The sequence below is a fragment of the Doryrhamphus excisus genome, chromosome 10 (assembly GCF_030265055.1).
Source record: "Doryrhamphus excisus isolate RoL2022-K1 chromosome 10, RoL_Dexc_1.0, whole genome shotgun sequence".
Lineage (NCBI taxonomy): Eukaryota > Metazoa > Chordata > Actinopteri > Syngnathiformes > Syngnathidae > Doryrhamphus > Doryrhamphus excisus.
The window spans coordinates 4,340,092-4,367,824 of NC_080475.1; the positions used below are offsets into that span (position 1 = coordinate 4,340,092).

Here is a 27,733-nt window from a genome sequence, read left to right on the forward strand (position 1 = left end):
TGAACAGCATGGTGAAGACGACTGATCAAATACCCATTCTAATTGAACTGAGTCATTTATTGATCTGTTCATGAACCTGTTGTGAATAGCATGGTGAAGACGACTGATCAAATACCCATTCTAATTGAACCGAGTCATTTATTGATCCGTTCATGAACCTGTTGTGAATAGCATGGTGAAGACGACTGATCAAATACCCATTCTAATTGAACTGAGTCATTTATTGATCCGTTCATGAACCTGTTGTGAATAGCATGGCGAAGACGACTGATTAAATACCCATTCTAATTTAACCGAGTCATTTATTGATCCGTTCATGAACCTGTTGTGACTAGCATGGTGAAGACGACTGATCAAATACCCATTCTAATTGAACCGAGTCATTTATTGATCCGTTCATGAACCTGTTATGAACAGCATGGTGAAGACGACTGATCAAATACCCATTCTAATTGAACTGAGTCATTTATTGATCCGTTCATGAACCTGTTGTGAATAGCATGGTGAAGACGACTGATCAAATACCCATTCTAATTGAACCGAGTCATTTATTGATCCGTTCATGAACCTGTTGTGAATAGCATGGTGAAGACGACTGATCAAATACCCATTCTAATTGAACTGAGTCATTTATTGACTCGTTCATGAACCTGTCGTGAATAGCATGGTGAAGACGACTGATCAAATACCCATTCTAATCGAACTGAGTCATTTATTGATCCGTTCATGAACTTATTGTGAATTTTTCCATTCAGCTCCTGGCTCCTGAAGTGGACAATTCCACTCAAAATCCGAACATTCCTAACTTTGGTTGGGTACGGATACCACTGACATGCCTGGCATCCTACCTGCTCCCCTGTGAAGTTCTGGATGAAGGTCAGGTTGGAGGAGTTGATAATCACCACCTAGAAGAAGAAGAAGACCCATCATGTGATGACTCGGTGAGTTTTGTTGTCCTTTTTGCACAACACATACATGACACTGCAAGAAAACAATATTTAAAAAAAATGTTGCCTTCCTTCATTACTACCATCCTCTGTGCTCCCCTTTAGCCCCCCCCCCCCCCCCCCCCTTGTGGGGAGAGATGGAGGGGGAGCCTGAGAATTCCTTAATAAGAACTAAAATAACAACCACATGGAGACAGCCGGGGGGCACACACACACACACACACACACACACACTGGTTTGAGCCAATTGCAGATGTTACAAAGACGCTAAAGACGATAAACACAAATATTAAATCATCAATTTTAATTTCAGTTTTTGACGAGTCCCAAAAGGGGAATTGAACACGACCAACCTGCGTCTAACCCCGTCGCCATTCTCTAACAGACCTAAAAACAAACCACACTGTTTCAGAGTGTGTGTACTTTGCATGATCCGTGTTTGCATTTTAAGGTGATGGGGAGTCGGGGGGGGGGGGGGGGGGGGGTAAAAAGGAGTGTGACCCCAGGGGTGATGCGGGGTCAGCGCTCCCCTCCACATGCAGCGGAAGCTGCGTGTCATTAGGGAGAGGACGGACGCAGTCAGTCAGTCAGCCCCCCGGGGACATGTTCCCATCAGAGCACCCGGCAGTTAAACACGCAGCGCCACATGAAGCGTCTTAGCAGACCTCGCCGAGCCACAAATGTTTGGTACTGTAAGACTGGAGACTACTTTAAAGGACCCCTCTTGTACTCCCCCCCCCCCGCACTTGAACATGCCACTTTGGCAAATCATGAAGACGCCCTGACAAGTTCATGGCCCGGGTCTAAAAGTGGTAAACCACAACCATGCATTGTTCAAAAAGACATTCCTCGTGTTGTTGTTTTGCGATGGCGGTGGAAGGTGCTGTGTAACGTGCTGAAAAGTCATGCGGTAAAATCTGGAAACCGTTTCCACCATACTTGTCTCCCACACACAGTCAAACAGAGTGGAGTGGAGTGTGGGTTGCCAGAAGCTTGGGTGAGTCAACTTGTGCCCCACTAGATGTCTTCTTGCATCCATTAGTCAACCTTTTTGTGCCTTTAGTGCCACCATACTTGGCAATTGTGTTTTTAACATATAACCACTTCCACAATGTGTTTTTTCTTCATTTGAAATGTTGCATCCCCTAAAAGTGTACCCCCCAGGTTTACTTGAACACACAAATATTTTAAGACTGGAACCGTTTTATAGCTTCAGTTTAACCTCCAGTACATTATGTTATATCTGGGAGATGAATCAGTGGTTAGCATTTAGCCACACAGTCAGGACATCTGGAAGATCTGGGTTCGAATCTCCCTTTGGGCATCTCTGTGTGGAGTTTGCATGTTCTCCTTGTGCGTGTGCTGCGTTTTCGGGTTTTCTCTTCCTCCCACATTCCGAAAACATGCTAGGTTAATTGGCGACTTTAAATTGTCCATAGGTATGAAAGTGAGTGTGAATGGTTGTTTGTCTATATGTGCCCTGTGATTGGCTGGCCATCAGTCCACCACCTCTGGGATAGGCTTTAGCATACCCCCAAGTGAGGACAAGACATATAGCAAATGTATTGATGAATCAGCATGTAGGCTAACACATGGATCTGGATGTCCAATTCATTCATTCATTCATTTTCTACCGCTTATCCCCATGAGGGTCGCAGGGGATGCTGGAGCCTATCCCAGCTGTCTTCAGGGGTTGCTGGGGCTTATCCCAGCTGTCTTCAGGGGTTGCTGGAGCCTATCCCAGATGTATTCTGGGGTTGCTGGAGCCTATCCCAGCTGTCTTTGGGGGTTGCTGGAGCCTATCGCAGCTGTCTTTTGGGTTGCTTGAGCCTATCCCAGCTGTCTTTGGGGGTTGCTGGAGCCTACCCCAGCTGTCTTTGGGGTTTGCTGGAGCCTATCCCAGCTGTCTACATGGTAAAAAGCGGGGTACACCCTGGACTGGTGGCCAGCCAATCACAGGGCACATATAGACAAACAACCATTCACACTCACATTCATACCTATGGACAATTTGGAGTCGCCAATTAACCTAGCATGTTTTTGGAATGTGGGAGGAAACCGGAGTACCCGGAGAAAACCCGGAGAACATGCAAACTCCACACAGAGATGCCCAAAGGTGGAATCAAACTCGGGTCTCCTAGCTGTGAGGCCACTTTACAAATAATGCAATCTTAAACCTACGCATGGACGGGGAGAACGTGCGAACTCCACACAGAGATGACCGAGGATGGAATTGAACTCTGGTTTCCTAGCTGTGAGGCCTTTGCGCGAACCACTCCCACACTGCGCAGCCTGCATGTCCAATTGCTCTGATTCAACAATAAGTAGGTAGATTTAATAATACTATAAAATGATCTTCGGTAGAACACGATTTTTTTGGCAAAGCACCCACTTTGGGGTTGCGACCCACCAGTTGAGAATCACCGCTGGAATCAAAACGACTGTTTTTTCACCCTGGGGGTGTTTGCACATGGGTTCAAAGGTCATTCACAAGCAGGGATGCCACTTTGAAGCCAAAAGTTCTTAACTTATTGCATGCTTTCCGACTTAATACTTGCAAAAACACGCTGATGTTGTATATGTCTTGCATTACTGCGTCCATACTCACGTATCCAAAGTTCTGGGCTCCTCTGGGCACTCCGGCAATAAGCTCTGAAAAATTCCAAAACAGACACACAAATTAGCGCGTGTGTGGGAAAGACTTCCAATCAAAGACGGGGCTCGACGGAGGTTTGTCAAAGGCTTTAAATGCGGAACGGTGCCGAGTGATCTGGTACTGGTGCTTCCTAGCTTGGTTGTCACTTAGAACTTTTAAGTTACGACCGTTGTCGGTTGTGAGGACGGCTGTGGGGACCACGAGCTTTGCACCGCAACACATGTGTCACTTGTAACATGTTTAAAGACTCACATGTGTTGTGCTGGAGGGCTTTTGAGAATGGTTGAAATGCTTATTCCGAATAGATCGGACATGATGAGGGGACTCAATGACAGCGTTGTCCCAATACAAATGGGAACTTTTCTTCAACAATACATTCATTCGACGAGGGTCGCAGGGGTGCTGGAGCCTATCCCAGCTGTCTTGGGGCGAGAGGCGGCGTACACCCTGGACTGGTGGCCAGCCAATCACAGGGCACATATAGACAAACAACCATTCACACTCACTTTCACACAAAAAAGTCTCCTCCCATTCCATGTGGAAGTGGTAAATTTTTGCCTTCTTAGTTTAAATTAATAAATTTGGGGCTAAGTGGTTAGCACGGTGGTTGGGTGGTTAGCGCACAGACCCCACAGCGACCTGAGTTTAATCCCACCCTCAGCCATCTCTGTGTGGAGTTTGGATGCCCCCCCCCCCCATGCATGTGTGGGTTTTTCCAAAAACATGCTAGGTTAATTGGCCACTCCAAATTGTCCATAGGTATGAATGTGAGTGTGAATGGTTGTTTGTACACCCTGGACTGGTGGCCAGCCAATCACGGGGCACATATAGACAAACAACCATTCACACTCACTTTCACACACAAAAAAAGTCTCCTCCCATTCCATGTGGAAGTGGTAAATTTTTGCCTTCTTAAGTTTAGGTGAAATAAATTTGAGGCTAACTGTTTAGCACGGTGGTTGAGTGGTTAGCGCGCAGACCTCACAGCGACCCGAGTTCAATCCCACCCTCGGCCATCTCTGTGTGGAGTTTGGATGCCCCCCCTCCCATGCATGTGTGGGTTTTCTCCGGGTACTCCGGTTTCCTCCCACATTCCAAAAACATGCTAGGTTAATTAGCGACTCCAAATTGTCCATAGGTATGAATATGAGTGTGAATGGTTGTTTGTACACCCTGGACTGGTGGCCAGCCAATCACAGGGCACATATAGACAAACAACCATTCACACTCACTTTCACACAAAAAAAGTCTCCTCCCATTCCATGTGGAAGTGGTAAATTTTTGCCTTCTTAAGTTTAGGTGAAATAAATTTAGGGCTAACTGGTTAGCACGGTGGTTGGGTGGTTAGCGCACAGACCCCACAGCGACCTGAGTTTAATCCCACCCTCAGCCATCTCTGTGTGGAGTTTGGATGCCCCCCCCCCATGCATGTGTGGGTTTTTTCCAAAAACATGCTAGTTTAATTGGTGACTCCAAATTGTCCATAGGTATGAATGTGAGTGTGAATGGTTGTTTGTACACCCTGGACTGGTGGCCAGCCAATCACAGGGCACATATAGACAAACAACCATTCACACTCACTTTCACACAAAAAAAAGTCTCCTCCCATTCCATGTGGAAGTGGTAAATTTTTGCCTTCTTAAGTTTAGGTGAAATAAATTTGAGGCTAACTGGTTAGCACGGTGGTCGAGTGGTTAGCGCGCAGACCTCACAGCGACCCGAGTTCGACCACCGTGCAGCACTTTGCAAACAATGCAATCTTAAACCCACGCATGTGCGGGGAGAACGTGCAAACTCCACACAGAGATGGAATTAAACTCAGGTCTTCTAGCTGTGAGGTCTGCACACTAACCACTAGCCCACTGTGCAGCCTCAACAATACATATTTTTGTATTTTTGTTTTTAATGAGCAGCAAACTTTAGGAATCCTACTAAATCCTGCAAGAACAGACTCATTAGCCTTGCTGTGTTCTGGTCCAGAAGGAACTATAGACCTGTAGAGGTCTGTGGAGTCTGCCACTAATCATCCTAATCAGCCAAAGTGGAGCACAGGAAATCCCGTTATCAGTAATTCCCAAAGACGTGTCCCCTCGGGGTCGCGACCCAGACATTCAGAGACAGTTCTCATTACTGCCACGGAGTTCACAGCCCGGAGCCGGACAGCGTCACCCACCCAGCTGGGGGCTGGGACACGCACAATTCAGATGAATGTGTTTTAGTTCATGTGGTTGATGTGGGTTTTCTCACCTTGTTCCGAATCCCCTGTGAACTCCCCCACCGCCACAGAGTAACCTAGGGGAACAGCATTTGGACATTAGAACAGCTTTTTTTTTATAATATTATAAAAGCATTTTGATCATTTACATAACAATGACTTCATATTTGAAATACGAAGGTGGTCCTCGTGGTACGACATTTAGTAGTAGTAGGTACTACTAGTACTGGTAGTAGAATATGCACAGTGCACAGTACTGGAATGCTTTGTTGTTTCCCAAGCGGCGGTGCGCCAAAGAAAAGGAAAGCCATTCATTCATTTTCTACCGCTTATCCTCACGAGGGTCGCTGGGGTTGCTGGAGCCTATCCCAGCTGTCTTCGGGCGAGAGGCGGGGTACACCCTGGACTGGTGGCCAGCCAATCACAGGGCACATATAGACAAACTAGGCGACAGTAACGACACAAAACATTGAGACATTACCTGACATTACATTACCTTAACAAAGCCATGAAGTCAGACATGGCATATGATAAAGTGAAAAAAAAAGTCTCCTCCCATTCAATGTGGAAGTGGTAAATTTTTGCCTTCTTATGTTTAGGTGAAATCAATTTGAGGCTAACTGGTTAGCACGGCGGTCGAGTGGTTAGCGCACAGACCTCACAGCTAGGAGACCCGAGTTCAATTCCACCCTTGGGCATTTCTGTGTGGAGTTTGCATGTTCTCCCCGTGCATGCGTGGGTTTTCTCCGGGTACTCCGGTTTCCTCCCACATTCCAAAAACATGCTAGGTTAATTAGCGACTCCAAATTATCCATAGGTATGAATGTGAGTGTGAATGGTTGTTTGTCTATATGTGCCCTGTGATTGGCTGGCCACCAGTCCAGGGTGTACCCCGCCTCTCGCCTGAAGACAGCTGGGATAGGCTCCAGCACCCCCTGCGACCATCGTAAGGATAAGCGGTAGAAAATGAATGAATGAATGAATTGGTTAGCTAGCTAGCGGCCCACTCGAGTCCCTGTAGCATTAGAGTTGCGCAATGTGGTGCAAACAATGACTAATAGGAGTGTAAAAAAACACATTTAGAACATCATAAACAATACTTTTTTTTATTTATTAAGATTGAATCCTATATTGCGGAAATGTATTCATCACAATCGGGCCTGGGAATAATTCACCGCTACAAACGAGCGACGCCTAAATGTCTGTTATTTATTTCCAGTGGCTCATCAGTGAATTATCTCGACTTTTTTTTTTTGTTCATACGTGACGGCAAGAACATCAGAGGTTTTTAAAGCATATCTGACCTGAGATAAGATAATGAGGAATCTCAGGTCAAAGGTCACATCACTCCATCTTTTAACCAGATGGATGGACAATAAATTGGAAGATATTGTTGTTGTGTGTTGTTTGTGTTGTTTGTGTTACCAAGGTAACTGTCATCATGCTTGTCCTCTGAAGCAGCCGTGTGTTTCTCTCCGGAAACTCGTCTCAGTAGAGCCTTGGAAGAGTAGCCGTTCAGGATCTCCGCCACGCCCGCCGTCATCACCTGACCTGCGCTCACAGGTAGATACACACAACAAACAAATAAGCTGTGTTCCAACATGTCCGCCACATCGGAACATTACGCATTATCAGCGGAGAAGAAAACATATTCGCGCATATTCCTAAATGTTCCTTCAAACTCCGGAGAAAACATCTGTCTTTTTTCCATAATAAGGATTTTGGATTTATGCGCGCTCGCAAAGAGGCAAACACCACCTTTGCTCTGCTGCTGAACAGAAGGTCAAACAAACAAATGATTTTATCTGCAGACGCCCTCGACTTTCCATAAATCGTCCTCAGTGTGAAAGCGTGCATGTGAGCAGAGGAAACGGCGCCCCGTGATCCCTACTTGCAGCGCTCCTGGCAGGCAGCAATGAGGGTTTAATAACACCTCCACTCATGAAAACTCACCATTAAATGTGATGAACGACATCACGTTTTATCTGACATGCACCAAAAAAATTCTTACATTTGTTATTCAGACGCTTTACGTTTTACACATTCCCAAACATTCCCATGTTTTTCCAAAATTCCACATTTTCAATCACAAAAATTAGCTTTAAACTTGAGAATACGTTCACATATCTACAGTGTGAATTGATTCAAAACACCGCAACATCAACGTGTTTAGCAGATTCTCATTCTCAACATTCCCAAAATTCCCACTTTTCCTGGAATTCTGAATTGTTGGCTCCAATTTTCACTTTGAAATGAAAAATCAACAAAAAAATAGTACATGGACAAGGCTGCATGGTGTATGAGTGGTTAGCGCTCAGGCCACACAGTGAGGAGACTCGGGTTCGATTCCCCGCTCTGTGTGGAGTTTGCATGTTTTCCCCCGTGCATGCGTGGGTTTTCTCCGGGTACTCCGGTTTCCTCCCACATTCCAAAAACATGCTAGGTTAATCGGTGACTCCAAATTGTCCATAGGTATGAATGTGAGTGTGAATGGTTGTTTGTCTATATGTGCCCTGTGATTGGCTGGCTGGCCACCAGTCCAGGGTGTACCAGTCACAAGTCAGCTGGGATAGGCTCCAGCATACCCTTGTGAGGATAAGCGGAACAATTACTACAAGTTTCACATTTCTCAACATCAACATCATTCCAACATCATAAAGTTCATATCATTCGGAACATGGGCACATTCCCAAAAAAATGACACGTTCCATATTTCTCAACAGATTCAACCTTTCCGAAAGTCAAACATTCAGCTCATACATGACATGAATCCACATCCACAAATTCCCTTTCATATTAAGATTTCTAACCTGCACATATCCAGATATTTCTTTTACACATTCCCAAAGTTCCAACGTTTTCCAAAATTCCACACACAAATCCCCTTTCAACTTGACAATACTTTCACATTCAAAACATTACATCAAAATCTTCAGCATATGCTAAAATTTCAGGGTAACTATTCTCGACATTCCCAAAATTCCCACTTTTTATGGAATTCGGAATGTTTGTCCCCAAGTTTCGCATTAAAATGAATGCCCCCCCCACTCCTCAACCCATTCAAACCGTTCCGGCATCAAAACATTCATGCAAACAAATTTTCACCATTAACAAAATTCCCACTTTTCCTGTTATTCCACATTTTGCCATTCAGCCTTTCAATCTGGACACTTGTAGTGTAGTTTGCAGTTGCCGAGCGGTTTCTAATAATTCGGTTACTTAATTTAAAAGCATCATAACACCTCTCAGTATGATGCAAACAATTATTTGTCAATTAACATCAGTGAAAAGTAAGCCTAATTCTCTGTTTAAAGCCATTTTGTTAATACAGCTCTTGTGTGGACTCCTATTAGAGTGTACCTAATGAAGTGTCCACTGCAAACAAACAAAGAGTTGCTATGATGGCTCCACTGCTGACGATGATGATGATCGCTGAGTCCATAAAATCTAAGCTGAGTGCTTTAGTAAACATTAAGAGGAAGTATTTGAACTGGAGGCAGCCATCCCAGCAGCGCCGGAGGAGTCCATTAGTGTCGTCTAGCGTGGCTTTTATATGCTGCTATACATTTATTATTCAAGTCACAACGGCAACGCTGATAAACAATAATCCTGAATCATATGGATATTGTTTGGAAGTTTTTAGACAGCTCTTGTCCTTTCAGGAAAAGGAATACAAATTGGTTTGATTGCCAGTTGTTAGCGCTCCTGTAGGCCACCCTACATTAATAATGGTACATGCCTGATATCATTTTCCATGAACCAGGAAGTAGCTGACAATTAAAAAAAATATTATTTTACCTTAACTGTTTGTATTTTGGGCTGCACGGCGGGCGAGTGGTTAGCACGCAGACCTCACAGCTAGGAGACCAGGGTTCAATTCCACACTCGGCCATCTCTGTGTGGAGTTTGCATGTTCTCCCCGTGCATGCGTGGGTTTTTCTCCGGGTACTCCGGTTTCCTCCCACATTCCAAAAACATGCTAGCTTAATTGGCGACTCCAAATTGTCCATAACCACTGAACCACCGTGCTAACCAGTTAGCCCCAAATTTATTTCACCTAAACTTAAGAAGGAAAAAATTTACCACTTCCACATGGAATGGGAGGAGACTTTTTTGTGTGAATGTGAGTGTGAATGGTTGTTTGTCTATATTGTGCCCTGTGATTGGCTGGCCACCAGTCCAGGGTGTACCCCGCCTCTCGCCCGAAGACAGCTGGGATAGGCTCCAGCACCCCCCGCGACCTCACAGCTAGGAGACGAGGGTTCAATTCCACCATCGGCCATCTCTGTGTGGAGTTTGCATGTTCTCCCCGTGCATGCGTGTGTTTTCTCCGGGTACTCCGGTTTCCTCCCACATTCCAAAAACATGCTAGGTCAATTAGCGACTCCAAATTGTCCATAGGTATGAATGTGAGTGTGAATGGTTGTTTGTCTATATGTGCCCTGTGATTGGCTGGCCACCAGTCCAGAGTGTACCCCGCCTCTTGCCCAAAGACAGCTGGGATAGGCTCCAGCACCCCCCGCGACCCTCGTGAGGATAAGCGGTAGAAAATGAATAAATATTTTGAGACATTATGGACCCATCCACTGATTACAGTCAGACTACCACAATGCAGCTGTGGATACGGATGTAGATTACCACCACTATGGGCCACCAGTATGTGACAGAGGAGTAATAGGCTCACTTCATTGTGAAGCGTTTTGGGTTTCTTGGGAAGCCCTATATAAAAACCAATCTATTATTATTATTATTATTATTATTATTAATTATTAGCTTGCTAGCTCATTCACCAAGAACCAGGAAGTAGCACGGCCAAGTAACTAAGAAATAAAGGAAACAAATACAAGTGAAACTGAAGTGATCTTCAATGTCAATCAAGCTAACTCAGATACAGATGGACCAATATCCCCCCCTGCAATAATGGCGCCTTCCATTAATGGTCACTTTTCTTATCAGACATTCCACTGAGTGTTATTCTTGTTCATATTTGTGCTAATCCAAATGATACATTGCATTATGTCACCGACAGGAAATGAGAGCTCTGCAGAAGATTTTCCCTAAATTGGAATAAGTGTCGAGGAAAGAAGGAACCACCTGGATTTGGGGGAGTACTGGCCAACCTGAACATCTCATCACTCTGCTCATACTGGCCCCACATGTCCCGCCATCTTGAAAGCAATCCATCACGCAGGAAATGCATGTGTGCTGTCTATGCTCCTTAACTCCCTTCACCACCTCGCATCCTTCTTGCCTTGCGTCCTTCTGCAACGCGTTACTGTCATCTCTTCAATGACCCGCTACCTCTCCTGTGAGCTTCATCTCGTTCCTTCATGCTCCATTACCCCTCGGATCAGCTCGTTACGGAGCTCAAGCAACCACTTCCTGTCGCACTCGGAGAAAGTGGAAAAGCCTTCGCTTCCGTCGTGTCTTTGTGATAACACCGTGGATCTGGCACCGGCGTCCGTGAGTGTTAAACTCATCACAAAATACTCAAAACTCATCCCACGGGTCCCCGCCCTACTATTTGAGAAGCATTGCCTAAAGTAAATGGAAATAATCTGTTCCAGGGTCAAACTGTCACCATTGTAAAATATTTACCATCAACCATCTTCACATTAATGACATTAATGTGTAGGCCACCATACATTAATAATGGTACATGCCTGATATCATTTTCCATGAACCAGGAAGTAGCTGACTATTAAAAAAAATATACCTTAACTGTTTGTATTTCAGGCTGCACGGCGTTCGAGTGGTTAGCACGCAGACCTCACCGCTAGGAGACTAGGGTTCAATTCCTCGGCCGTCTCTGTGTGGAGTTTGCATGTTCTCCCCGTGCATGCGTGGGTTTTCCTCCGGGTACTCCGGTTTCCTCCCACATTCCAAAAACATGCTAGGTTAATTGGCGACTCCAAATTGTCCATAACCACTCAACCATCGTGCTAACCAGTTAGCCACAAATTTATTTCACCTAAACTTAAGAAGGCAAAAATTTACCACTTCCACATGGAATGGGAGGAGACTTTTTTGTGTGAATGTGAGTGTGAATTTGTCTATATGTGCCCTGTGATTGGCTGGCCACTAGTCCAGGGTGTACCCCGCCTCTCGCCCGAAGATAGCTGGGACCCCCCGCGACCCTCGTGAGGAAAAGCGGTAGAAAATGAATGAATGAATGAATAATAATTGGCCGCCTTCAGCCTCATATATAGTATATATTATTTTTTTAATATTATATATATATTTTATTATTATTATAGTAACGCTATGCACAACAGAAAAAGCTAAATAAAAAGCACAGGCCAATAATAATCTGGCAATATTTAGTGGCTACTTTGGGTCTTTTGGTGATGTGTTCGATAATGAAAGCCAACCTTTGAATAAGTGCTGCAAAAAAAGCCAAAGAAAAAGCAAAACACAAGGCAGTCTATCTTTTGGAAATACAAAAGTCAGTAACAAAAAAAAAAAAAAAACACAAAAAACGGTCCCGTCCTTTCATGTGAACTAAAACTGAATGTGACGCAGAATCACAGCACATCTTTTGGAAAATAGTGATGCCAAAAAAAGCCAAAGAAAAAGCAAAACCAGTGCCAACTGAGGTCTCTGAGGTTCCAGCGTATACGTTGAATGTGTTTACCTTGCCAGTAGAAGCTCCCGGGTCCTCCTACCACCAGCTTTCCTTCCTGGAATGAACACAATTATCATGAGGTCAGTCATGTGACAGGAAGTGGCAATGAATGAGTATATATACACGTATATGTGAGTGTCAACAAACACGTGTGTTCGATTCCTGCTGTCGTGCATGTTGACAATGTTGCGGAGAATGACAGCTTCCTGTACAGGCGGGTTAAGTTGGACTGCGAGACAGAGGTTAAAGGTCACACTGACTTTACAGTGAAAGAATGCGTATGTGTGTATTTAGTCTATTGTGTCCAGAGGCGCACTGGGGGCTCGGGGGCTCCTCGGGGGACAAACAGGCTCCCCGTCTTTCACTATAAATCTCGCAAAGGGAGGTGAAAGGACGTGCCGTGGTGCGTTCGGAGGCGGGGGGAAGGACTCTCCAGTATTGTGTTAGTGTTGCGTTCGTTTGTACCTTGGTGAAATCCACACTGAAGCCGGCTTGGCAGAAGCCGTGCCCGTCTGGGTCGGGTTCATCTGTAAATCACACAAACACACGCTCAATGCCGAAGATTAAAAAGAGTCATTTGTTTTAATCAGTGGGGACGGGGGCGGACTGTATTAGAACAGAAAAAAAACAATAAAGGGGGCTGCATGGTGGTCGTGTGGTTAGCGCGCAGACCTCACAGCTAGGAGACCGGGGTTCAATTCCACCCTCGGCCATCTCCGTGTGGAGTTTGCATGTTCTCACCCCGTGCATGCGTGGGTTTTCTTCCGGGTACTCTGGTTTCCTCCCACATTCCAAAAACATGCTAGCTTAATTGGCGACTCCAAATTGTCCATAACTACTCAACCACCGTGCTAACCAGTTAGCCCCAAATTTATTTCACCTAAAATTCATTCATTCATTTCTTTTTCCGCTTTTTACTCACAAGGGTCGTGGGGGTGCTGGAGCCTATCCCAGCTGTCTTCGGGCAAGAGGCGGGGTACACCCTGGACCAGTCGCCAGCCAATCACAGGGCACATATAGACAAACAACCATTCACACTCACATTCATACCTATGGACAATTTGGAGTCGCCAATTAACCTAGCATGTTTTTGGAATGTGGGAGGAAACCGGAGTACCCGGAGAAAACCCACACATGCAGAACATGCAAACTCCACACACAGATGCCCGAGGGTGGAATTGAACCCTGGTCTCCTAGCTGTGAGGTACGCGCGCTCACCACTCGACCGCCGTGCCGCCTCACCTAAACTTAAGATGGCAAAAATGTACCACTTCCACATGGAATGGGAGGAGACTTTTTTTGTGTGAATGTGAGTGTGAATGGTTGTTTGTCTATATGTGCCCTGTGATTGGCTGGCCACCAGTCCGGGGTGTACCCCGCCTCTTGCCCGACGACAGCTGGGATAGGCTCCAGCAACCCCCGCGACCCTTGTGGGGATAAGCAGTAGAAAATGAATGAATGAATGAAAAACAATAAAGGCCTATATTTGAATTATATATTGCTTCGCTGTGCATGAAAATAAAAAGGATGGATTGTTGGGCACGTTGGAAGCCCCCTGAGGTGAACTCCGCACAAACGTGCATAAACACAGTTTGATTTATGGCATGTAGGGAGTGAAAACGGAGCACAAATTAGACATATGATAGGGAATACAGTGTGGCTTTTTATGCCCCTGAGTGTGGATTTGTTGTTGCATATCTGCGTGATGACCGGGGGGGAGGTGGGGGGGGATATGCGTGAGTGTGAACAGTAAGAGATTTGTAAGCAGAGCAGACGATAAGGGGGCCCCCGTATTTGATCTCCTGTTTATGATGTGCCACCTGATAGGCTCCATTCGTTCCTTATCGTGCTCTCCCTGAGTCTCATATCACCCGATAGAGGCAGGAGTCGGGGTCGGGGGGGAGGGGCAAGGCAGGAAAATCCCATTAAGGGTGCATGGCAGAAGATGCGGATAGATATAGCGGAGGCCGTGACTCACTTGTTCGACAAGGCGAGTATTCGGCGTAGGCACTGAAGTTCTGGACGGCCACATAGCAGGTACCGACCGGATCTTTTTCCCCGCTCAGCCTCACAGTGCGCCAGTGGTAAAGAGGAGCGCACGCCTGCACAATCAATCAGTTCAGTCTTGGGCGCGGACTCAAACTCAACGGCAGAGAACTTCACACTTAACCGTCATAAGTTAATTTCGTAGAAGTAGGATTCCTAATATATAAATAGCGCATAGAAAACGTCTATATTCATTTTTTTTATATTATTAGAGCCCTCTAGCCCAGAAATAACACCCCTATAGTAAACTTTACACTCGTAGTACCCAATATAGTCGACAAAATAAGAGTAAATATAACATAAATAAGACACATGCTCATGTGTGTTCCCATAAATCTGTTCCCTAGAGCCCTCTAGCCCGAAAATAACACCCCTATAGTAAACTTTACACTCGTAATACCCAATATAGTCGACAAAATAAGAGTAATTAAACATAAATAAGACACATGCTCATGTGTGTTCCCATAAATGTGTTCCCTAGGGGACCTGAAAAATAGGCGGACAGGAGTTAGGTTGTCTAAGTGGGTAACAGCAGCAAAAGTATGGCGTGTTTTTATTCGGAATTTATGTATTTAATGTTATATATTTAATGTATTTTTGACAAAAACATGACAGAGTGAAACCTTTGTATGAAGTCAATATATGGTTATGTAATTGTATATATTATTATACATATATTATGCAATACATTTTTTAAATAAAATGGATTCAGAATACAAATTTTAAAAAAATTAATACTTGGAATAATTATTTTATTATTTAGTATAATATAGTGGAAATCATTTTATTTATTTATGATTATTTTAATTATAATAAATTTATTTAATAAATACTAATTTAATAATTATAATTATTTTATTTATTATTATTATTTATTATATATTTTTCTAAAATTATAATAAAAGCTTTAATTAAATTTTAATTTGTAATTTACAATAATACTTTTTAAATAAAAAAATAAATTAAAATACATATACTACAATTTAAAATGGTATAAATATTTGAACAATAATAGTAAAAGTACAGTTACTTAACGCTTAATACTGTTATAATAATAATAATACTGCTGCTACAACTAAATAATATTATATTATATCATATTCAGACAATTAAAGTAAATACAATTAAATAAATAAAATTCCCAACTTTAAAATGTATATTTTTATTTAAATGTATTTAAATAAATGGTCCTTATAATAATTAGATAAATAAAATGACATGATAAAAACAAAACCTTGAGCATGCAGTAAATACAATACAAGTATGATAATTACATGAATTTAAATGACATAATCAACTCCTACTCACCACTACTTTGCCTTTGTGAGACCTGACTGATGCTCCAAACCACTGGTGGGATTTAAACTCCAGCGGCTCCCTGCTGCCATTCACCTTGATCATGCGGGTATCTGGAGAAGAAGCAAAAATAGACAAAAACAAGTCTGAGAGTTGGGAAAGCATTTGTCCTTGATAAAACACCTCTTAAAAACAGTCAATAACAAAACATCAAAACACCATTTGTTTCCCACTATCAGACATTTGTCAGGATATTCTTTAATGGGTTTTTTTTTATAGCACAAGCTGGTCCCGTAAAGTATAACCCCCCCACAGACTTATACACAAACACACGCATTACTAGCATCTCTCCCTGTTGGTGGAATTATTGTCATGGTGTGTTTGTGGATATTTTCCAATGTTATAGCAGCTGCATGGGTCTCTTTGGGAATGTGTATCGTAGCCTTGTTAAACACCTTCCATTTACCACATGTTCACACATATGTGCACTTGTTGGGCTCCTTCCTGTGCTGTCCTCGCAACACGTGGCTGTGTGCCGCCAGACGGTCAGCCAACCCATGAAGAAAACTCAATGTACACAAAAAGGTTAATTCGGGTTAATTAGAAGGTAAAAAATCAGTAATTGCTCAAAAATACGACACATTTTACTGTCAATATTATTCATTTTCTACCGATTATCCTCACAAGGATTGCAGGGGGTTTGCTGGAGCCTATCCCAGCTGTCTTCAGGCAAGAGAGGCAGGCGGGGTACACACAGGACTGGTGGCCAGCCAATCACATGGCACATATAGACAAACAACCATTCACACTCACTTTCACACAAAAAGTCTCCTCCCATTCCATGTGGAAGTGGTAAATTTTTGCCTTCTTAAGTTTAGTTCAGGCGGCACGGCGGACTAGTGGTTAGCGCGCAGACCTCACAGCTAGGAGACCAGGGTTCAATTCCACCCTCGGTGGAACCATCTCTCCGTGCATGCGTGGGTTTTTTTCGGGTTTTTTCCCACATTCCGAAAACATGCTAGGTTAATTAGCGACTTCAAATTGTCCATAGGTATGAATGTGAGTGTGAATGGTTGTTTGTCTATATGTGCCCTGTGATTGGCTGGCCACCAGTCCAGGGTGTTAGCAGTTAGCAGCTAGCAGTACTCGTCTACTTTTGCGTAGTAGTGATATTTCATTTCATAAAGTTGCTATATCACAGCATTTCAAAATTGACAGCCAAGTAGGCATACGCCGTCATTTTGAGGGTCACAGACATGCAGAGATGGCCATCTCAAAGATGGGGGGTATGAGGGGGGGGGTGGATTGATGGAGGAGAAGGAGAGACAAGAGGAGGGGAAAGGAGACAGGGATACATTTTCAAGATGTAATGAAAAGCAGACCTCACCCAATCCCCCTCTTTCTTCCTAAAGGGAACTAAATTCCCATGTGCATACAAAGCAACCCCCCACAACCCCCCCACCCACCCACCAACCCCCTCCTTTCTTGTGTTCTCACTTGTTCTGTTTTTTTTTTTTTACCTCAATCGACTGCACACAAAACATTACAATACTTTTCAGTCTTGCACTTTTTTGTTGTGGGGGTGGGGGGGGGCACTTTTGATGAAGAAATCTGCAAATGCAAACTGCACCAAATTAAAATTAAACAGAAAAAAAAAACTCACTGGAGTTGTCAAAAGGTATCTCCCTGCAGCTGTCAGGCAGTCCGGGCCAAGGGCAGTAGTACACGGCCCCCGTCTCCACAATACTGGACTGGGAGGCGTTGGCCTTGGGAGCCCCCACCAACACACTGAACCTAAGATAAGATAAGATAAGAAATTCCAGATTGACAGCAGAAAAAGCAGAGTACAAAAAGCACACACATGAGCATGTTTATTGCACAGTTTATTGCACGGTTAATGCACAGGATGTTTCTTTATATTAACCAAGCACACTGGTTGACTTCCTGGTTGTTGTAATCTTAACAGCGGTTTAACAATTCAGTAATGTAAAGTGGATTAGCTAGTTGTTGTCATGAAAACTTTATTAGCAAAGTTAAATATCGTGCAATAAAACTTTTTCAACATGCAAGCAAGTCAATATCTCTGACTATAAAACATATAACATGAATATAAAATCTATCCGTGAAGCTTTTAATACCGTAAAACGGCGTTATAAGGGACGGCGGGGTAGTAACGGACAATTTTTTCGGGAAAATGTTTTTAATGTAATTCTGCCTTTTAATGTTAAACAGGAAGCAGCTTTCTGCAAATATTCTTGAACAAATCGTTCAAAAAAAAAAATTTCCCGAAAAGTTGTGTAGCAGTAATATGTCAACATTTAGTCAAATATGTACATATGTAGTATTATACTGAGCAGTCAGACCCTTTTTTATGTTGCAGTTCTGGTTCTATGGTTATCATTACACTTTTCCTATCCGCCATCACAATTAGCCCGCTATAATGTCATCACAAAAAGATACACAAAAGCCCCAAAAAAAGCAAAACACACTTGTATTATGAATTATGTACTGTATATAATAATTATATATGTATATGTTTTATATTTGCACCCCTGATATACATGTACAATGTACATAAATAGATGCTATTTACTTAAACGTAGCTTGCAGGCGAAAAAATAGTGGTCACCCCTGTTTTGGATGCTCACTGAGCTGAAGTCTAATGAGATTTCCTGACATCACGTATGATGACGATTTCATGTTTCCTCCAAAATGTTGGTTGAACACCAATTAATCAGACCTACAGTAATTATGTGCTATTGCATGAAGCCTAACTGGACATAAATAGCGTATTAATGTGATTTAAGTACAATTCAGCCACAGTCTATAAAGCAGGGCTGGATATGCATGAAGTAACTCGTGATAGCATATCATTGTGATACCAACACAGACAACACATTAGTTCCCATTAGGGGTAACTTCGACTATGCTACACTCTTCTGTGCTATCGCGGCCCCGCCTCCACCCACCCAGACAAAGAGACTCTATGACTAACAAAAGGGCTCACACCGTTCATGCTGTTGTTCTATGGTGCTGAAACACACTCTTTGATAGATTAAGGCTGGCAAAATGATCAAATTCATTTTCATTTATTGTGTAACTTATTAATTTATTAGCGTCCCGGGGGGTGAGGTGGGGGGGGGGCTTGTGTCGATGAGACATTTGTTTTTTCCTGAATGAGAAATCACGTTGTGAGATCTTGTGACAGGATATTATTTATATATTTTTTATTTATTAAAAAATTAAAAATAATATATAAATATTTTTATAATTATTTTATTAATTAAAAAATAAAAATAATATATATATTAATGTATTTTTATATTTATATTTATTAGAAATTATTTGATTGCATTACATTCATTTGACAGCTTTATTGCCTGTTTTTTTCAGTATAATAAAATAATAAATAGTCTTTATTGGTTACAGTGAGAATACTGAGATTCATATTAAAAAAGGTCCAAATAATTGGTCATAAACTAAAATATCTATATTTACTTGCATATTGACACTGTATGCAAAGATTAAAATATATATTGTGTACTATATCTAATTCTATTGTATTATATTTTATGTTTTCTCATTATTATGTATTGATGCAGTGAACTTATACAAGATGAATGAATAATTTTGCTTTGGAGCCCATTGTATTGTGCATGCAAGTGTACCTAATGTTGTGTCCAAGGGAACAAACTTGTCACTCACGTGTTGCTGTTGGCGGTAGCCTGGTAGAAGTCCACCGAGTAACCGAAATAACTCCCACTGGGTCCTCTGTACACCGTGGGATGCTGTGCGTAAAGGTTGAAGCTCCACACTCCACTCGGCGCGCCGCACCACCAAAGCAGCGAGAAGAACACCCGGAGAACAAACGAGCCCGCGTCCCGTCCACGCTCCATCCTGTGGAAAACTCAACAATTCCTACTTTAAAAGCAAACTTGAAGATGCTGAGTGGGGAGGGTCGCTCCTTATGCAGGTGAGCTTCAAGTGCCGGTTGGAGTCAGTATGGATCACCGCGCTCCTCCTCCCCCGGATCTGCTTTTACCTCCTTCTCTTCTGACACCCTCGAAGCCAGCAGCAGATCTGGTGCTCAGACCCCTCTCCGAGTTGAGTCCGTCCCCCGCCCTCTGCACAAAACTTTACCCCCCTTACCCCCCTCACCCAGTCATTACAAGGCAAAAACCACATCTGAGCGCGCAACTGTGCGTCACCGCTCCTTTTAAGGTGCATTTTCCGCTCTACAATACACACATTTAATATTTTACACGTTGCTCTAACACAAACAGACAACGGTTTTCAGTCTATTTACGTCTAATTATACTTTATAATACCATTAGAGCGCTTTATAGTCACTTTTAGACTGTTAACGAGAAAATAAGACAAAAAACGAGAGACGCCCCCATGACAGCATTTGTGGAGAGTTACCGCTGGTTTCCAGGTACTTCCGGGTAGTCAGGTGCTGCAATGATGACAAGCTAGCCGGCTAGCTAGCGTATTTACGTCTAAATGGGCTTTATAATATCATTAGATAATCACTTTTAGACTGGTAAAGAGAAAATAAGACAAAAAACGAGAGACACTCCCATGACAGCATTTGTGGAGAGTTACCTCTGGTTTCCAGGTACTTCCGGGTGGTCACGCGCTGCAATGACGACAAGCTAGCCGACTAGCTAGCATATTCACGTCTAATTGGGCTTCATAATATCATTAGAGCGCACTATAGTCACTTTTAGACTGGTAACGAGATAATAAGATTAAAAAAGAGAGACGCTCCCATGAGAGCATTGGGAGTTATCGCCGGTTTTCTGGTACTTCCGGGTACTCACGAGGTGCAATGATGCCAAGCTAGCCGGCTAGCTTGTTACAGACATAGTGAGAAATGTAAATAGATTGTAATAGATGTAAAAAAGATTACGATGCGTTTACTGAATGTCTTACATTTGTATTTTAGTTCATTTTAGACATTTTTATGAATAATTTAATGCTTAATTAAGGTAAAAATGATCAAATTTGCTTATATTTTTGACTAATTAAAGGCAGTATTCAACCATAAAGCAATGTTACTAGTGACACCTAGTGGCTGCAATGTAGAATACTATTAGTATTCAACGTTCACACCATTCACAATCACCATTCATACCTATGGACTATTAAGAGGTGCCAATTAACCTGACATGCAGGTTTTTTTTTAAAACCATTTTGCTAGTGAAATTCATTAATTCAGCAGAGCATAAAAATATATTGCATGCAACTAGCTGCTAAAACTGGCCTTTTCCTTCTATGGAAGGATGGCAGTGACAAGCACTTTCCAGCTCACGCACACCACAAAAAGGACATTAAGGCCCATCTAAGTTTTACCAGAGAACATCTTAATGATCCCTTAAGACCTTTGCGAAAATACTCTGAACGTTTTGGAAGGTACAGTATGTGCCCCATTACATGTGGCGTAAACATAATGCCGCATTTCAGAAAAAGACCATCATACCACCAGTAAAATACGGTGGAGGTAGTGTGATGGTCTGTGGTCTGTTTTGCTGCTTCACGACCTGGAAAACCATGAATTCTGCAGTCTGTCCGTGAGTGGGCCAACATTCCTCCACAGCGCTGTAAAAGACTCATTGCAAGTTATCACAAATGCTTGATTGCAGTTGTTGCTATGTGTGGCCCAACCAGTTATTAGCTTTATGGGACAATCATTAGGGTCATGTAGGTTTGAATTTTTTCCCTTTAAAAGATTCATTTAAAAACAGTATTTTACAATCAGTTGTGGCTAATATTAAAATTTGTTCCATGATCGAGGTAACAAACACTTTAAAATTTTGTGGGCATGCCTTGTATGCAGGTGCCTTCCGCAGAGAAGAAATTACAGTAATAAGATTGCATTGTTTGCAAAGTTGCAGGGACACAAACTCATTCTCTCGGTTGTTCAGATTAGCAATGTAGTATTTACAAGATCAATATGAATAGGTCAATATGAGACTATTATGGGCCATTTCTTGCAGATACAATTATTTCTATTTTTATCAACTACATAATTGAATTGTGTCTCTGAAAAAAGTAGTTTTCGAACAAAAATTGGTACAGGGACCATTTGTGGCCACATTGAAAAGGGAAAATTGTAACATTTTGGTATAGTTTTAGCATACTAAAGGTGAAGTATATAAAAGTACATACAGAAATATTCCACTAAGTGCACTAAGTGAGAACATATCACCTCGCACCATTTTTATCAGACATGTAGCCATCTATTTACTTCACGAGGCTGTGCAGACAGCTAACGTGTCCACGTTGAAGAGATGCAGATGGACCTGGACGTTTCCTGACGCCGGCCCCCAGGAGGACACCACATTTAAACAATAAAGTGGAAGGATGTCAAAAAAAAAAAAAAAAAAACGTGTTTATTCCAGCGTGTTAATAATAAATACATGATTGCTCGGCCAACTTCCTAATGAGGTGCATGAGGTACCGAAATCAGTCTGCACTCTTCCTCTCCACATTCTGTGGCTGTGTTGGTCCTAACATTGTAAACTTTTAGCATTGAGTGAAAGAGTGTGTTCTCACGTGGAAGGCTTTGGTAGTTTTTTTTTTTTTTTTTTTCTTCCCAGTCCTTCAAACAGTCGTAGAGTTGTGACGCCGGCTCTACATATGCTCCGGCATGTGATTGCGTGACACACTGATTTTCTTTGTAAAATGTCAACATTATCATAAAGATACTGTGTAGGAAATGGTTAAGCCGTGCTGATCAGACAATCGCATAATTGGAAAAGTGAGTTCATCAGTTTTGTGTGTAGTTGTGGTCCCGGTCTGTGTAAGCTTCCTAGAGTGGATATTGCGTGCAAGTGTGTGTGTGTGTGTTTATGTGAAATGGAGGCAGTAGTGGTCCGCAGGTTGCTCAAACAAGACTAGTTGAGTGACGGTGAGCGCTCGGTGGTCCACAGCAGCTCAATGTATGGCCACTTGGTCTGCAGGCAGCGCTTGACTGGAGTGTCGTCGGTTCGAACCATTGGGTCTTCAAACCCTAGCACCAAAGCGGTCCCTTCCACGTACTCCACCTAAAAAAAAAAAAACACAGCAGTACGTCACTACAAAGTGGGCGTGTGTGTAACCCCACTGATACAAAAGATGGTAGGAGGGTGGTAGATACAAGCACAGTTTGACTACAATGTACCCAGAGGTTGTGCTCAAAACCCTGGACTGGTGGCCAGCCAATCACAGGGCACATATAGACAAACAACCATTCACACTCACATTCATACCTATGGACAATTTGGAGTCGCTAATTAACCTAGCATGTTTTTGGAATGTGGGAGGAAACCGGAGTACCCGGAGAAAACCCACACATGCACGGGGAGAACATGCAAACTCCACACAGAGGTGGCCGAGGGTGGAATTGAACACGGGTCTCCTAGCTGTGTGACCACATATATAAAAATATATACTTATTCCATTAATGGTACATATTTAAACATGCAATAAATCACATCTGCTGCTCGTCTCACTGGGAAAATAGTGACACCTAGTGGTCAATGTAGAATACTATATTCACAATGCTTCTTTTGCCTTGTATTTGTATTTTAGTTTATTTTGTGACTTCATTTAGTCGCTTTTATGCTTGGAAATGCTTCATTTAGGTAAAAAAAATACAATCTGCTTGAATATGATTTAAAAAATAATAAATAATAAATAAAAATAAAATAAAATAAAATAAAATAAAATAAAATAAAATAAAATAAAATAAAATAAAATAAAATAAAATAAAATAAAATAAAATAAAATAAAGGCTGCACGGCGGACAAGTGGTTAGCGCGCAGACCTCGCAGCTAGGAGACCAGGGTTCGATTCCACCCTTGGCCATCTCTGTGTGGAGTTTGCATGTTCTCCCCGTGCTTGCGTGGGTTTTCTCCGGGTATTCCGGTTTCCTCCCACATTCCAAAAAACATGCTAGGTTAATTAGCGACACCAAATTGTCCATAACCACTCAACCACCATGCTAACCAGTTATCCCCAAATTTATTTCACCTAAACATAAGAAGGCAAAAATGTACCACTTCCACATGGAATGGGAGGAGACTTTTTTTGTGTGAATGTGAGTGTGAATGGTTGTTTGTCTATATGTGCCCTGTGATTGGCTGCATGGCCACCAGTCCAGGGTGTACCCCGCCTCTTGTCTCAAAGACAGCTGGGATAGGCTCCAGCACCCCCGCGACCCTTGTGAGGAAAAGCGGTAGAAAATGAATGAATAATAATTGGCTGCCTTCAGCCTCATGTGCTACTGTTAGGGCCATAAAACGTCACTTCCTGTCGTCCACACATCGGTCCACCCGTGTCTAAGGTCCCCTAGGGAACACATTATTATTTTCACCTATGCGATACAACCTCATTTACCTCAACAGTGGGCGTTTTTTTTATGATTTTAGGTCATAATATATCTGTGGTTAGCATCTTTTTACATTTGTATGACAGTTAAAAGATGTTAAAACGCTATTCAAAACATTTAGTGCAGTTAAAAATGATTTCCATCATTCTGACATTTTTGACACATTATATCAAGAACTTAATTAAACGCAGTTTCCAGTCCCGTGTGAAACGGGTGACACAAGGTGAACAAAATAAACCTGTGTGTGTGTGCGGTAGCGTATAAACAACTACGGATCCAACATGTGTGTGTGTCCCACTGGGAAACAATAACCCGTGATTTAATTTGCTTTTTGACCCCGGCGACAGGCGTCGGGCGTTATCAATCTCTCTCCAGGCACTAAAGTGGTCTGGGTTGAGAGTTGGGAGTGGAGATGTTATTTTACAGCAGACACCTTTCACAAACACGCCCACACGTGCAGACATACGCATACTCGGCCGACTGCAGGGGCGGGAATATTTTTTCAAATACTTTCAGGAGCTGTTATAGTCATCTGGGTTGGCTTGCAGTTATATGTACATAATGTATTTTTGTACGTATGTAGTACACTCCTACGAGTAAAAAAAAAAAAAAAAAAAAAAAAAAAAAAAAAAGTAATTTCACAGACTCATCAACGCTGACAGCTGCAGAAAGTGATATTCCTGAGTACCGGGCTCGAACGCGGACACGCACTCGTACACTGACAGCCATCCGTCACACTAAACCAGACTAATAGGCTTGTCGGTGGCCATTTTTCATAGCCTGGATGTTGACATTCATGTCTCTGCTGAGAAACAGCTACAGTTTTTTGGGGTGGATGGGTAGGCTATTAAGCTAGCGATAGCTACTGTTTATTCTGGAAGGCCGTTGTGTTTGTGTGTGTGTGTGTGTGCATAAATAAGGACAAGGAAACAAAGACATGAAGCATGGATGAAGATGTCAGAACGGCCATCTTACCCTCTCGTTGTGGTTGGACTGCTTAAGCCCGTTGTAGTGGTACACGGGAAATGAGTCCGGGATTCCTGAATCCTGGAACACAAGTCGGGAAGAGAGTGAAAAACATGCTGGATGGAAGAGTCTCGGGGCCAGAACATAATCGTAGACCAAGACGTGGAACATTTTTTGACAAGAAAGCCAAACAGATTAAATCCTGGCAGTCGACATAGACTCGGTTGTGTTACAGACTTATTTGTCAAAATGGCTTCTTATTGGAGGGCAGCGGGGTGTGCGGGGGACTGCTGGGGTGATGGGCACTAGGTGGGTGCACTCAGGGGCTAGGTGGGTGCACTCAGGTGGGTTGATGTCCTGGGGTTTTGTTGGGGTGTCCGATGTTCCCACTTTTCTTTTGTTGTTTTGTCTTATGTAAGATTCTGTGATTATATGTGTGGAAAAAATAAGCTTTGCTTCTTCCTGCTCCTTTTCAGACATGTGTAGTAATGAGGTGTTGTGTGTATGTATGTATATGTATATGTATATATATATATATATATATAAATAGATATTGTGTATATGTCTGAAATAATGTCCAAGCCGAATCTGTAATATTTCTATTTGATTAAACTTACTTAAGATTTTTCAGCTCAAAACACAATTGATGCATAAGAAGTCTATGAAAAACAGGCAATATTTGCATCTTAACATAACGGCAGCTGCTGAACTTTGATTTAAAAAAAAAAAAAAAAAAAAAAAACACCTGCCGAGTGATGTGCCGGGAACACCAACATAGTTTGAATTGCCAGTTTTATAGTGTGCGTAAAAAACACATAATGTTCGGACCCAATCCTGCCTTGTTTTTTATGATGACTTTGGCTGCAAGGATGATGATCCTTTTCAGACATGTGTAGTAATGTGTTATGTGTATGTATATATAAGTGTATTGTATTGTAAGTGTATGTGAGAAACAATAATGTAACATAGTATGCATGTCTGAAACAATGTCCAAGCCGAATCTGTAATATTTCTATTTGATTAAACTTACTTAAGATTTGTCAGCTCAAAACACAATTGATGCATAAGAAGTGTATGAAAACAGGCAATATTTGCATCTTAACATAACATAACTTTGATAAAAAAAAAAAAAAAAAAACACCTGCCGAGTGATGCCGGGAACACCAACATAAGTTGAATTGCCAGTTTTATAGTGTGCGTAAAAAAACACATAATGTGCGGACCCAATCCTGCCTTGTTTTTATGCTGACTTTGGCTGCAAGGACGATGATCCTTTTCAGACATGTCTAGTAATGTGTTATGTATATGTATATATAAGTGTATTGTATTGTAAGTGTATGTGAGAAACAATAATGTAACATAGTATGCATGTCTGAAACAATGTCCAAGTCGAAGCTGTAGTATTTCTATTTGATTAAACTTACTTAAGATTTTTCAGCTCAAAACACAATTATTGCATAAGAAGTGTATGAAAACAGGCAATATTTGCATCTTAACATAACATAACTTTGATAAAAAAAAAAAAAAAAACACCTGCCGAGTGATGCCGGGAACACCAACATAGTTTGAATTGCCAGTTTTATAGTGTGCGTAAAAAAACACATAATGTGCGGACCCAATCCTGCCTTGTTTTTTATGCTGACTTTGGCTGCAAGGACGATGATCCTTTTCAGACATGTCTAGTAATGTGTTATGTATATGTATATATAAGTGTATTGTATTGTAAGTGTATGTGAGAAACAATAATGTAACATAGTATGCATGTCTGAAACAATGTCCAAGTCGAAGCTGTAGTATTTCTATTTGATTAAACTTACTTAAGATTTTTCAGCTCAAAACACAATTATTGCATAAGAAGTGTATGAAAACAGGCAATATTTGCATCTTAACATAACATAACTTTGATTAAAAAAAAAAAAAACACCTGCCGAGTGATGCCGGGAACACCAACATAGTTTGAATTGCCAGTTTTATAGTGTGCGTAAAAAACCACATAATGTGCGGACCCAATCCTGCCTTGTTTTTTATGCTGACTTTGGCTGCAAGGACGATGATCCTTTTCAGACATGCGTAGTAATGCGTTATATGTGTATATGTGTATATATATATATATATATATATATATATATATATATATATATATATATATATATATATATATATATATATATAGATATTGTAAGTGTATGTGAGAAACAATAATGTAACACAGTACGCATGTCTGAAATAATGTCCAAGCCGAAGCTGTAGTATTTCTATTTGATTAAACTTACTTAAGATTTTTCAGCTCAAAACACAATTGATGCATAAGAAGTCTATGAAAACAGGCAATATTTGCATCTTAACAAAACTGCAGCTGCTGAACTTTGATTAAAAAACAAAAAAAACAACAAAAAAAAACACCTGCCGAGTGATGCCGGGAACACCAACATAAGTTGAATTGCCAGTTTTATAGTGTGCGTAAAAAACACATAATGTGTGCACCCAATCCTGCCTTGTTTTTTTTATGCTGACTTTGGCTGCAAGGACGATGATAGGGGTGTGTTGTCTGAGAGCGTGTCCGGCTTCTCGGGTTTATATATATATATACCTTCATATGAAACCCAAA

The 27,733-nt window shown here is 42.0% G+C and overlaps 2 protein-coding genes across 5 annotated transcripts in view; both read right to left on the reverse strand.

The window, feature by feature from the left end:
- Window positions 1–20,612, reverse strand: part of itga8 (integrin, alpha 8) — a 57,449-nt gene extending 36,837 nt beyond the window's left edge. Inside the window, exons 1-11 of one of the 3 annotated variants that reach the window (XM_058085243.1) lie at window positions 20,391–20,612; window positions 19,491–19,682; window positions 17,449–17,579; window positions 15,798–15,898; window positions 14,422–14,545; window positions 12,909–12,970; window positions 12,453–12,498; window positions 7,244–7,369; window positions 5,851–5,895; window positions 3,556–3,599; window positions 849–905 (exon numbers count right to left, since the gene is read on the reverse strand). In XM_058085243.1, coding sequence (XP_057941226.1) covers window positions 849–905; window positions 3,556–3,599; window positions 5,851–5,895; window positions 7,244–7,369; window positions 12,453–12,498; window positions 12,909–12,970; window positions 14,422–14,545; window positions 15,798–15,898; window positions 17,449–17,579; window positions 19,491–19,681 — 927 coding nt within the window. In that variant the 5' untranslated portion in view covers window position 19,682; window positions 20,391–20,612. The other 2 variants (XM_058085242.1, XM_058085241.1) reach the window with 2 other exon arrangements.
- Window positions 20,613–22,158: 1,546 nt separating this feature from the next.
- Window positions 22,159–27,733, reverse strand: part of mindy3 (MINDY lysine 48 deubiquitinase 3) — a 30,098-nt gene continuing 24,523 nt past the window's right edge. For both annotated transcript variants that reach the window (XM_058085169.1, XM_058085170.1), the window contains exons 15-16: window positions 25,135–25,206; window positions 22,159–22,834 (exon numbers count right to left, since the gene is read on the reverse strand). In XM_058085169.1, the coding sequence (XP_057941152.1) occupies window positions 22,685–22,834; window positions 25,135–25,206 (222 nt within the window). In that variant the 3' untranslated portion in view covers window positions 22,159–22,684. The remainder of the gene's footprint in view (window positions 22,835–25,134; window positions 25,207–27,733) is intronic.